The following is a 12,265-nucleotide window of genomic DNA, read 5'->3' as shown; positions in this document are numbered from 1 at the left end:
TAGGATTTAGAAGGAGTCAGTTTTCCTTTGGGGCTTGTGTGACCTAATCCTAGAGCCTATACCTCCAAGTTTTGTTCTCAAGGAGGATGGAAGCAGAGCTTGGAGAAGTTTCTTTTTTGAATGAAAACTCCCAGAATCCCACAGCTAGCATGGCGACTGGCTAGGAAAGCTCACATGAGTTTAGGGTAGGGTAGGTTTTAACTCCTTACAAGCGGTATGCAGTGGGAAGGGGCTTGAACCTGATTTAAATTGAACCTCATGGTTAAACTGCAGTAATGCAGCCAAAATTGTTCAATTCCAGGTAGCTGGCTCAAGTTTCACTCAGCCTTCCATCCTTCTGAGATTGGTAAATTAGTAAGTACTCAGCTTGCTTGGGGTGGGGGTGGAATGTGTAGCTTGCATAATTGAATTGTAAACCACCCAGAGAGAGCTTTGAGCGGTATGGGGCAGTATATCAACAGCAGACTTTTTTTTTAAAATGCTCGACCCATCCTCTCCTTTGGGACTACTTCAGTGTGTTATTAATAAGTATATTCTACATATATATTTTTGAAAGGTAGTTTTTTTTACTGGATTTACCAGTGCTGGAGCCTAGGATGTTACCATTGTTTTCTCTTGCTCACACAGGTATGTTGGTGGTGAACGTCACCTGGAGGAATAAGACTTATGTGGGGACATTGCTGGACTGCACTCAACATGATTGGGCACCACCCAGGTAAAGCAGAAGGCAGGGAGCTGCCTCACAGCGTTCCTTGTGATTCTACCTTCTCATTGGTTAGCCATCCATTAAAGGAGAGATGCTTTGATTCCAAACAGCACTGAAGGGCTGCCACTCTGTATCTTCTTTTTCTCTTTTAATATATGTCCATTGTAGAATGAGAACTAGAGAGAGGGGAAAAATTACTTCTGGACCTCAGCTCCCAAAATATTCCAACTAACTTATCCAATCTGCGGAATGAAAACAACTGTTTTCATTTCTCCTGGCCAAAGGAGATGGATCTGATTTAAATTTAGAGCTCTTTATGGCTAGTGCTGCTTCCTCATATGAAAGTACTGAGTTGAAAGACAAAATTTCTAAACCACCTTGCAGGCCCCATGCTGACTTCTGTGGGTGCAACTTGTCCCTAAGAAAAATGGCCTTCAGTTACCGTGTCTGTGCTTCATCAAGAGAATTTAATGTTGCACTGATCTGCTTTTTTAGGATTGAAAAAGGGGGTGTTGGCTAATTGGCTAATTCACTTTTGCTTTTAGCAGTGAGGTTTCTGCTTCTGCCTGCAACATTGAATGCTAGAATTATACAGTGGAAGCTGAATATTTTAGGATTCTAGATAAATTCAATAATCTCATGGACTATGCAGCCTACCTATTCCTGCTTTAAAAAAAAACCTGTGCATCTATTTTCCTGCCTGCTTCATATCCCAAATAAACTAGTACATTAGTAGGCAAGTAAATGCAGGATACTTGGATCAGAGGCTCCGGTATTCTTTTAGCCACTGCATACTAAAGTGACTAAAGGCAACTTCCAGGAGAGACTCAGTAGCAAAAAGAGGAAATGGCTTGAGAGCCAACTGCTTGTTTCTAAGCCCTGCTCTGTTCTCTCCTAGATTCTGTGATTCTCCCACCAGTGACCTGGAGATGCGAAATGGTCGAGGAAGGGGCAAGCGCATGCGCCCCAATAACAACCCACCTATGAACGAAAGCACAGCTGCTTCAGAGAGCAAAGGGACCAGCAATAGTAGCAAGACTCGGGCAGGAGCCAACAGCAAGGGGCGCCGAGGCAGCCAGAACTCTTCAGAGCACCGCCTCCCGCCCAGCGGCACGCCCGAGGATGTCAAGGCCAGCCCTTCCTCTGTGACCAAGCGAAAGAGCAAACCCCTCTCTGACTTGGAAGTGAATTCCAGCTCCGAGGACTCCAAGGGGAGTAAGCGAGTGCGCACAAACTCCATGGGCTCGGCTGCTGCACCGATGGTGGCGGCGGCGGCAGCTGCCGCAGCTGTGGCTTCAACTACGGTCAAGGTGGAGCCTGCCATTCTGGATAGAAACTGCCCGTCCCCCATCCTCATTGATTGCCCCCATCCCAACTGTAGCAAAAAGTACAAGCACATCAATGGGCTCAAGTACCACCAGGCCCACGCACACACAGATGATGACAGCAAGCCTGAGGCTGATGGGGATAGCGAGTATGGAGAGGAATCGTCCCTTCCTGCTGACCTGGGCAGCTGCAACGGTGCCTCTGGTAGCCAGAAGGGCTCTCTGTCTCCAGCTCGATCAACCACTCCCAAAGTGCGGCTGATAGAACCCCACAGCCCTTCATCATCCAGCAAATTCAACACTAAGGCTCCTTGCAAGAAGAAACTAGGTGGTGAGGGAGATCCTGATTCCGGGGCTCTTTCCAATGATGGCTCTGAGGACGGTCCTTCAGTCGCTGACGAAACAAGCAATGATGGCTTTGACTCGATAGAAAAGAGGGGCAGCGACAAAGAAAAATCAAAAAAGCCCCTCAGCGTCAAGCCGGAGAAGGTATCTTCAAAGAGCATCAAGTCTGCCCGTCCTATTGCCCCGGCCATTCCTCCTCAGATCTACACCTTCCAAGCGGCCACGTTTACTGCCACAAGCCCTGTCTCCTCGACAGGGCTCACCACCACCGTTGTGCAGGCCATGCCCAACAGCCCCCAGCTGAAGCCCATCCAACCCAAACCAACGGTCATGGGAGAACCTTTCACCGTCAGCCCAACACTTACTCCTGTCAAGGACAAGAAGAAGAAAGACAAGAAGAAGAAAGAGTCAAAGGAGATCGAGAGCCCCTTGACGCCTGGGAAAGTGTGTCGAGCCGAGGAGGGCAAGAGCCCGTTCCGAGGAGAACCCCCTGATCTTGGGGCTAAAGGGGAGAGCCTTCTGAATGGCTCCACTGACCCTCACCAGAGCCGTCTTGCCAGCATCAAAGCTGAGGCGGACAAGATCTATAGTTTTACCGATAACGCCCCAAGCCCGTCTATTGGAGGGGCCAGCCGACTAGATAGCGCTGCAGCACCCACGCAGCCCATGACTCCACTTCATGTGGTTACTCACAACGGTGCTGAAGCTAGTTCTGCCAAAACAAATAGCCCGGCCTATTCTGACATCTCAGATGCAGGGGAGGATGGGGAGGCTAAGCTGGAGAGCATGAAGGTGAGGGATCCTGAGCAGCTTGCCAAGGAAGGGGCCAAAAAAGCCCTCTTCCCATCTCAGCCTCAAAACAAGGAGTCTCCTTATTACCAGGGCTTTGAAGCTTACTACTCACCGGGTTATGCACAGTCAAGTCCAGGGCCTATTAATCCCAACAACCAAACTGCCATGGATGGCCAGGCCTTGAAACTGAAGAAGGATGAGGAGCCCCCAAGCCCAGAGGTGAAGGTGAAGAATGAAGCTTGTGAGGAAAAAAAGCCGGAGTTGGGCCCCTCCAGTCAGCAGCCTTCTGTCATCCAACAGAGATCTAATATGTACATGCAGTCGCTTTACTATAACCAGTATGCCTATGTGCCTCCTTATGGCTATAGTGAGCAAGGGTACCATGCTCACTTGCTGAGCACAAACCCCACCTATAGGCAGCAGTATGAAGACCAGCAGAAGCAGCGACAGAGCCTGGAACAGCAGCAACAGCAGCAGCGTGGGATGGACAAGAAGGTGGAGCTGGGGCTGAAAGAGAGGGAGGTAGCCCTCAAGGAGGAATGGAAGCCGAAGCAATCTCTTCCTCCCACTCTAACCAAAGCACCCAGTCTGACTGACCTGGTTAAATCCGGACTGAATAAGGCCAAGGATCAAGGGAGTGATGTGGCCAAGTCCGTCATTATTCCCAAACTGGAGGATTCCCTAAAGCTGCAAAGCCAGACGGCAGAAGGCCTCAAGGGAAAGCTAAGCGACAGCCACCTCAGCAAGGAGACCACAGAGTCAAAGATTGCCTTGGACTGTGGCCGCCAGACAGAAGTAGACCCAGTGCTCTGGTACAGACAGGTAAATGGAAGGGGATATGCATGGTTCCTTGAAGTGGGAAAAGCAAATGTCAAGCCAGAAAGTACTCCCACACTTTCTTAGTCCTGGAAAGCAATTGTGTGGCTCTGGGCAGAGTAGAGGATACGCAGTAGGGAAAGAGGAAATCCACATTCCTTCTTGGCCCTTGCTCAGTTTGCTAGCTTTCTGGATCTTGGAATCTCTTTCTAGGAGAACGGCTGCTCCAGTTGCAAATGGAGGATTAGACTAGAGTAAGAGCCATATATGAACTAACCTACAGCTTGATCACTCCAAGTATGCTGATGCTTTCGTCCTACTTTTTACCCCCCAGTCTCTTAGTTGGAGTCCTTGAATTAAGCTTGACCTTTGCTGGCTCATAAACTGGTGTATGTGGTATTCTAGCCGTTGTCCTTAAATTGCCTTTCTGATCTAAAATGTGTTTTGAGAGCTGCAGCCTGGCCATTTTCTAGGCCATGGTTGGGCCAGTCATGGCGAGGAGCTGAGAGTTCTTTTTCATGGTCTCTGTGACTCATTCAGATTGGGGGCTCAAGGTACAGAAGTTGAAGAAAAGGGCAGTTGCATACAAGGAGAAAATTTAATTCTCATGGAATAATAAATAGATTCATCGCTTTTGGGTTCTGCTTCAGTTCAGTTGAGGTCTAGGCAGCGTGCTTCATGGGGTTGAGGACGCTTTGCAAGACATCTGTCTCAGTGACCTTCAAGCTAGTTCCTAACCCTTTTCCATTTCTCCTGTCACTTCATTAGGAAGTAATGAGCAAGCTTCAGTACTTGGGCAAGCAGCTGGACTGCCTCTGCTGCTTCTTTTATCAGTCCCTTGTTTGAGCTGCATGGAGTAAGAATTGGAGAAGGGAAAGAAGCCTGAACCAGCTCTCTCTCTCTCCCTCTCTTGGTCCTCTACTTCTGTCTCATCTTACTGCTTCTTGGCTTTTTTTTTGGGGGGGGGATGTCTGTTGCTTAGCCCAATGCCTAGGCAAGGGGCTGGGACATTTCATCGGAAAAGGAAATGGATTGCAAGTGTAGAATATGTTGACATGTTGATTTTTGTTGAAGGGCCACCAAAAAAAAAGGCTCCTTGTGTTTGAGAGGGCTGTGGCTGCAGAGTTGTCAAGGATTGTGAATTTCTGGTGCTGTTCCTTTCCCAAAGGTTGTTGCTTCAAAAGCTTGCCATCTTAATTATGAAGAGGTTTGGATAGCTTGGCACTTAGTCTTAATTCACCTAAAATAAAAGAAACATCTAAGCTAATTTCATACCCAGAATTCCTGCATCTTCCCAACAAGGCATAGATGAAGAATAAAACGAAGAGAATTCAGTGAAGTGCCTTTTGTATAACTTAGATTTCAGAGTTATGGGGAATGGAGAATATTATTTTCAGAGCCAAGGTTTGTATGATCTGGCAAAGGCACATGAGGGCCACTGTAGGATGACAGAAACAAAAGTTTAAAGGGGAATGTGTGGAGGATTAAGCTCTTGTTCTTTCTTCTCAAAGTGGTGAGTCTTTGCTAGATACAGTCCATGCATTTTGAAAGTTTATTTTCCCTTTAATTGCATATACAAGGCTCTTTTTCAATAATCGGAACTAAAATTTTCAAAACTTTTTTTTAATGTCAGCATCTGTGCTGTGGAACATCTAGACACCTGACTGCTTGATTCTATGTCGCTGCAGGAAGCCGAGCCCCGTATGTGGACCTATGTTTACCCCGCTAAGTACTCCGACATCAAGACAGAGGATGAGCGGTGGAAGGAAGAGAGGGATCGGAAGTTAAAGGAGGAGAGAAGTCGCAGCAAAGAGCCCATTGCTAAGGAGGATGGGAAAGAAAGCACAAGCTCTGACTGTAAAATGCCCTCCAGTGAGGAGTCGCGCCTAGTGGGGAAGGAGGCCAGGCCCAGCACACACGTGCCCGTGTCCTCGCCCCTCAGCCAGCACCAGTCGTATATCCCGTACATGCATGGCTACTCCTACAGCCAGTCATATGACCCCAACCACCCCAGTTACCGTGGCATGCCCACTGTCATGATGCAGAACTACCCAGGTAGGAGGACTTGGGCATGCTTTCCAACTGTTTAGCAGATATCTTGCATGTAAATCATAAAATGATGAAGTCTGGATTGGTAGTGAAAGAGGTTGGCCTTTTTCTTCTTGGAAAAAGATGGCCAATTGGGGTGGTGTTGGGATGCCTCTGGGCCAGGCGTGGGCAGCCTTCAGAGGTCTGGGGCAAAACATGCACACACACCCTCTTCCTCCAGTCCCCTACATGTTGCCTTACAAAAGTGTGAGCATACTAAAAAACCTCTTTGTACCCTCTAGTGGCCAGCGTGAAAAATAATGGGGGCAGGGGTACTCAGAATACAGCAAAATCTTTCCCACAACCCTAGACACTATAATAGAACTGTTTGAGCCTAATTCCCCCCCCCCATCTGAAAACATGATGTGGTTCACTTTATCCATGCCTGCTTTACATCCAGGTAGACATCTCAGGCAGAGCATATTATAATACCATTACAACTTTTGAAACTAGTGGTGTAGTCTCAGTGCATATTTTCTTGTGAGTTAGTCCCATTTGGCCTTCGGCCCCCAAATTTTTGTGTAGTACTGTAATATTTTATGACCCTTCCCAGAGAGAATCTTTGTAATCAGTGGATGCAGTTTTCCTCAAAACGTGGAAACATCAAAAATGTAATAAACTGCTTTGTTTTTAATTAATAGTTGCATCCTTCTAAGTTTTCCACTCAGATTATCCATGCATTTTAAGTAATGGAGAAAATGCTGTCCAGTATCCTGTTGCATAACTGCCAGTGCAGAAGGATTGAAGTTTTAGTGGCAGCAGATTCCCATTAATTGAAGAGCTCCTGCTTTGATTCTGGGTTGCATGTGACATGCACACAATGAGATGAAGTCATGCTCAACCCACAATCAAACTAGGAACTCTAGTTAGTGGCGGTCTAGCACTGCTGGTGATGTTATTCCTGCTGAACGAGCAGAGTTACACACTAGGATTTTGGCTCTTTATCTGTACATTAATAAAAGCAGGAAGAATGACAAATTATCCCAGATTTTAGTGATTATTTGTGGTATGCGCAACTCTCACATATTTCTTTCTGTCCTATAAACTTCTCACCATTTTCCTTTTGTGAGATTTCTGCTGGAGTGAATAGGAAAAATCCTGACTGGCCTCTCCTCCGCAGGTTCCTACTTGCCCTCCAGCTACTCCTTCTCTCCGTATGGCAGCAAATCCTCCGGGAGCGAGGAGAGTGAGAAGTCCCGAGCGAGCCCCAGCATTGGCTGCAAATCCAGCTCTGAATCCAAGGCCTTGGACATCCTTCAGCAGCACGCCAGCCACTATAAGAGCAAGTCTCCAACGGTGAGTGGTGGGCAGGGGCAGGAAGCAGATCTGTCTGTCCCATGCAGATGGCCGCCCTCAGCTATCCAGCTCCAGGCTCACTCTGAAACCCAGTCCTTCCGCGTTCACACTGTTCATGGGATGCCTTGGCTGCCTCTCTCTTGGAGTGCATCCTGGCTCCAGAAATGCTGTCACCAGCTTGCAAGGAAGTGATATATAAGACCTTGGCTGGCCTGTTGCGCCCGGCTGGCTCCCTTTGCCACCACCACGCTTCAGTGTGTCTCTGTCTGGTTACTTTTACAGATAGGCGAGAAGGCCTCTCAGGAGCGCAGTGGCTGTGGGGTGGGAGGCAGCAGTGCGGGCTGCAGCGGTGTAGGGGGAGCCGGTGGTGCTGAGAGAAGCGTTGACCGGCCACGCTCCTCTCCTTCACAGCGTCTGATGTCTACACATCACCATCACCACCACCTGGGCTATTCATTGTTACCGGCCCAGTACAACCTGCCCTATGCAACAGGTGAGAGCCAAGGGAGCCTCTGGAGGGGCGGAGTGGAAAAATTCTGGGGTCACCATATGGCTGGGCTTTGGGCTTCGAGGCTGGGCCAGAGCCAAGGGGCCACTTGCAGCCATCTGTCTCGCCTTCAGTAATCTCTAGTTGCCTCACTCCATCTTTAAATCCCCTCTTGTACACAGCGTGAAATATTCTGTGTACTGGAGCCTAGTGTGATGTTGGAGGCTGCTTTGCACCTCCTGCTTTCTGTATTCTCGTGTTCCCTTTGTACACTGTAATTCTTCTTCACTGCAGGTCTTTCATCTACAGCCATTGTTGCCACTCAGCAAGGCTCTGCTCCTTCCCTATATCCCCCACCCCGGAGGTGAAAATGGTAAGGAATTTCCCCCTCCCCCTTTGTGCCATCGGGTTAAAGCGGGAGCTTGTTGAGAATGAAGGGAGGCAGTGCCACCGGGCATAACCACCAGGCAAGGGCGGTCCTCTTCCTAGAGTATGAACTCTCCTATAAACTAGAGAGACTGGCCGTTCCATATAGAAGTGCCTTGTGCACTTTGCAGCAAAGGCATAATAAAGGTCATGTGCATTTCCCTGGTTGACCTTCCATTTTTTTACTCCAGTCCTCATTGCTTCCTGGTTATGACCCAGAGCTGTTCGCCTTCCGTTGGTTCTAACCCAAGATTGCAACCGTGTCATGGCTAGAAATCTTGCCTGATCTGTCCTATGTCGTCTCTTTTGCTGCTAGTGATATCTATTTATAGCAGCATCCAAGCCCATCTATCCCCAGTTGAGGATGAAATAATTACCAGCTGAACTCCTCTAATTCCTGGTTTTTGTGGTTGCAGCGCCACCATGTGGCTGGAAGGACCCCCGAACGGGTGCCGAGTTACCTTTCTCCTTTCTTTTTAACAGGACATGATGCGATTGGATAACCTAGGCTATACTATACTAAGCCATGTGACTGGCTCACATGAGGAAGTGCTGGAAATTGCGTAAGACATCAGTTGAATGGTGTTGATTGTTCTGCCTGATGGTCCTGCCGTAAAGCGAGGCAGGCTCCTGCCTCCTCCCCATTGAACACAAGCTGAGCCCCGTATGTGTGAGTTGTGGAGCTGGGACTTGCAGAAATATTTATTCACCTGACTTGGGGTTGACTGGCCAATTTCCAGAATTCCTCTGGAGTAGGGACTCCATGGTGGTGGGCCAAGCAGTGTGGCATTGCTGGACACTTGGAATCATGGGAAGGGAGGCCATGTGAGCCCCCGGATTCCATTTGCAGCTCTTCTGCACCTGAGCTACAACCGCGAGACAACTACTCCAGGATCGGCTGAAGAGAAGATCCAGATGGTGTATTTTTACTAGTGGTAATTGTTTCCTTGGCACAAACAAGTAGGGGCACTCCTGCAAGGATCACAGGGAAAGAGAGGATTCTCCTGCTTCCTGCTGGCCTGGGAAATGGGGCATATATAGGGGTAGGTAATACAGCCGGCCTAGTCAGTTGTGTGCTCGTCTGCCAGGAACCACACTGAAAAACTCCGTAGCACTTTGTTTCTTAGGACTGCTGCTCCCTTGTGCTTCCTGACAGGCTCTCCTTCCTATGGGCTGTTTTTCTGACTCTTCTCCCTGCTGGCAGGACTTGTGTGTTGCGAGTGGCAGATGCTGTTTTGGCAGTACAGCACAAAAACATACATTCAGTTCTGCATAAAATAGGGCCTTTTGGCAGGCTGGCTCTGCTCCTCTTGGGATGGGTTTCCACGGCTCCTGCACCATCATCTTCGCTGCACTCTGCCGGAAGACGTAATGTCTTCCATCCCCCCCCCCCCGATCCTCCCCACCACCGCCCTCCTTTTAAGATCTCAGTCCCGTGGTAAGAGTGTGCAGATGTCACGGTTTAAACTTCAGGCATGCAGCTCTTCCTTCTCCACAGCTGCAAGTTCATTCCCTCCTCTGTGGCAAGTGAAAGGATGGGTGCCTGGGCCTGAGATTCGAGCATGGGAGTTCTTGGCCTTACCAAGATGGAGAGAGCAATCCTAACAGGGAACAGGCAGCTCGCCTGTAGCGTCAACCTCTACCAGAGTAGGAGATAACCTAGCCTGTTGGCCAAGGCAGTTGAAGACTGACCTCCTCTCGCAAAGTGCTCTGCTAATTCCAGTGCAAAGGAAGGTTATTTCCCGGCATCATAGGAAGGTTCCTCGCCCCTAACCCTTGCCAGTGTTCCTCACTTGAAGCTTCCCATTGGGAACCTGCCTGTCTTTATCAGAATTTCCTGCCGAGTGATCACTTCGAATAGTGGTCGGGGAAGATCTTTCTTGCCCTACGTGGTCAACTACCTAAGAGTGGGTGATGTATGTCTGTCCCAACAATGCAAGTCCTCAGCTCTGTCTTTCTGTTTCTTGTCTATATGTTGTTGTGAGGCCTCTCTCTGCCTCTTGGATTTTGTATATACTGTAAAAAGGAATTGTTTGAAACCTGTTGTGGTTGTTTCTTTCCCAGCTTGGGGTTTCATATACGTCCGTTAAAGCAAAAGTGGTTTTCTTACACAGAATTTAGGGAGTGGGAGGTGGACCTGCCACCGGGAATAAAAGATGCTGTGGCTGTTCTGCTGTTCCACTACCTGCTATTTCAGGTGCATCCCTCAGATAGGCTGCCTGTCATCTAACGAGGATCTTGCACTGGGAAAAATCTGAGCCAAGGCTGCCTTCAAGAGAAATGCTTATTTCTCACCAGCATGGTCTCAGGAAAAATTGTACTTGGGAGTGTCTTGCGTGTAACGGAGAAGGGCCTGGCCATTCTGTCTGGAAGCGGAGATGCTGGTGCTGTTGGGCGTGGTGCATCATGCACAGGCACGATAGGCCTGCTGGACTGCAAACTACGAGTCCGCTCTGAAGCAGTGGAAAGGAAAGGGGTGTGCCGCCGGTCTTGTCTTGATGGACCGGTAGTCTCCCCAACTACTGCTTTTGAGATAAAGAGCATGGAAAGTTGAGGGGACGAGCAGTTAGTACTACACTAATGAGTCACTTAGGGCCATTTTCTTCCATACGTTAAGTTCCTTTTCACCCTTATTTCGTTAGCCTGATTTACAAGTTGAGAAATACTATTTTGGAGCCCCAAATTTTGACGGGTGCAAAGCCTTGTCTTTCTTCAGAGTTGGTATGTTAAGCATTTAGTTCAGGATTTCCTGTCAATGCACTGTAAAAAGTGTACTTTACTATATTCTTTCCAAAATACATACATCCATGCACAAACTTATGTTTGTGTGTGTTCTTTTTAAAACAAAAAAACCCCACCACTGCTTTCCCCTGAATGTTGAAGGACCAAGACCCAGCCAACCGTAGCTGCTCTTTGGCTTCTGCCACTCGGTGCAGAGCAAGCTTGTTATCGTCTACTATCTTGGTCTTGTTAAGCCAGCAGATGTAAAGATTGACTTTACCCCAAGCTTTGTTGTGACAACTTGACTCAGAACTGCAGCACTATATAGTACCTAGGGCTACGTTTCTTTTTAAAGTGTGCTTTTATGATAAACTGAGTCATCCTCACCTTCACTTAATTTTTACAGAATGAATTCTGTTTAATCACCTGGATGAACAAGCCATTTGTCAGTAGAAATCTCTGTAGCTACAATCTTCCTTGGGTCATTGTTCCACAATCCACATAAGGTACCTGCAGTAAGGGCTAGAAATATGTCTTCAAATATGTTATCAGCTAATTCCAGGCTCCCTGCTGCATCTCCTGTTGTTTAGAATATACACATCACTGATCAGGACTCTCTTCCCATCCTGAATCAACCTACTGGACATGTGTCTAGCCATAGCATAACTCTTTACATAGGTCACAACTAGGTTGCATTTCTGAGGATGCCTGCAGCACTTACTTTTGAATGAAAAGAACTCCAGTGAAAAGTAAGAGGTTGGAAGAAACAGGGCCTTTAGTGGCAAAACAGGATTAAAATTATTCACTTGTAATAGCTGGATTTTTCCCTCAAATACAGCCTCATTAGTAACGGCTCAAATCTTATTGGCATGCTGCTTGGTATAAAAGCTATATTTTATTCTCTGAAGTAACGCTAGCAATAAATGGTAAATTACAATTTGGTGAAGTGACCAATAACTTCAGAATATCTAACTGAAAGGATATATAACTTTGTTGTATATAAAATAGTTCTATGTAAGACAAGACGGGGAAATCACAACAAATAGAATATGCTAAAAGAAAAATGGCCTTCGAAACAGACACTATGGGCAATGTTAGTGAGCCTTCCAATTTCAGGGGGAAGAAAATGAAACAGCAAAGGAAAAGCTGGTGTTAAACCTGGGAGGAGTCAAGACTGGGGAAATTACTACCTCTTCACTTTGTGACATTTTCATTAGTGACCAAGAAAGAGGTGAGAGCAGGTTGAATTTTGCAGGGCTCTGC

The 12,265-nt window shown here is 47.6% G+C and overlaps 1 protein-coding gene across 7 annotated transcripts in view; it reads left to right on the top strand.

The window, feature by feature from the left end:
• Positions 1-10,320, top strand: part of ZNF609 (zinc finger protein 609) — an 82,518-nt gene extending 72,198 nt beyond the window's left edge. For 6 of the 7 annotated variants that reach the window (XM_072981775.2, XM_072981769.2, XM_072981770.2 and 3 more), the window contains 7 exons: positions 628-715; positions 1,605-3,990; positions 5,673-6,039; positions 7,193-7,368; positions 7,651-7,861; positions 8,150-8,228; positions 8,765-10,320. In XM_072981775.2, the coding sequence (XP_072837876.2) occupies positions 628-715; positions 1,605-3,990; positions 5,673-6,039; positions 7,193-7,368; positions 7,651-7,861; positions 8,150-8,223 (3,302 nt within the window). In that variant the 3' untranslated portion in view covers positions 8,224-8,228; positions 8,765-10,320. The remainder of the gene's footprint in view (positions 1-627; positions 716-1,604; positions 3,991-5,672; positions 6,040-7,192; positions 7,369-7,650; positions 7,862-8,149; positions 8,229-8,764) is intronic. The other variant, XM_072981774.2, reaches the window with a different exon arrangement.
• Positions 10,321-12,265: the final 1,945 nt, after the last annotated feature.

This window comes from Pogona vitticeps, chromosome 12, assembly GCF_051106095.1.
Source record: "Pogona vitticeps strain Pit_001003342236 chromosome 12, PviZW2.1, whole genome shotgun sequence".
NCBI lineage: Eukaryota > Metazoa > Chordata > Lepidosauria > Squamata > Agamidae > Pogona > Pogona vitticeps.
Note: the sequence above shows the minus strand (reverse complement) of the source record. Positions and strands in the feature narration are given on the sequence as shown.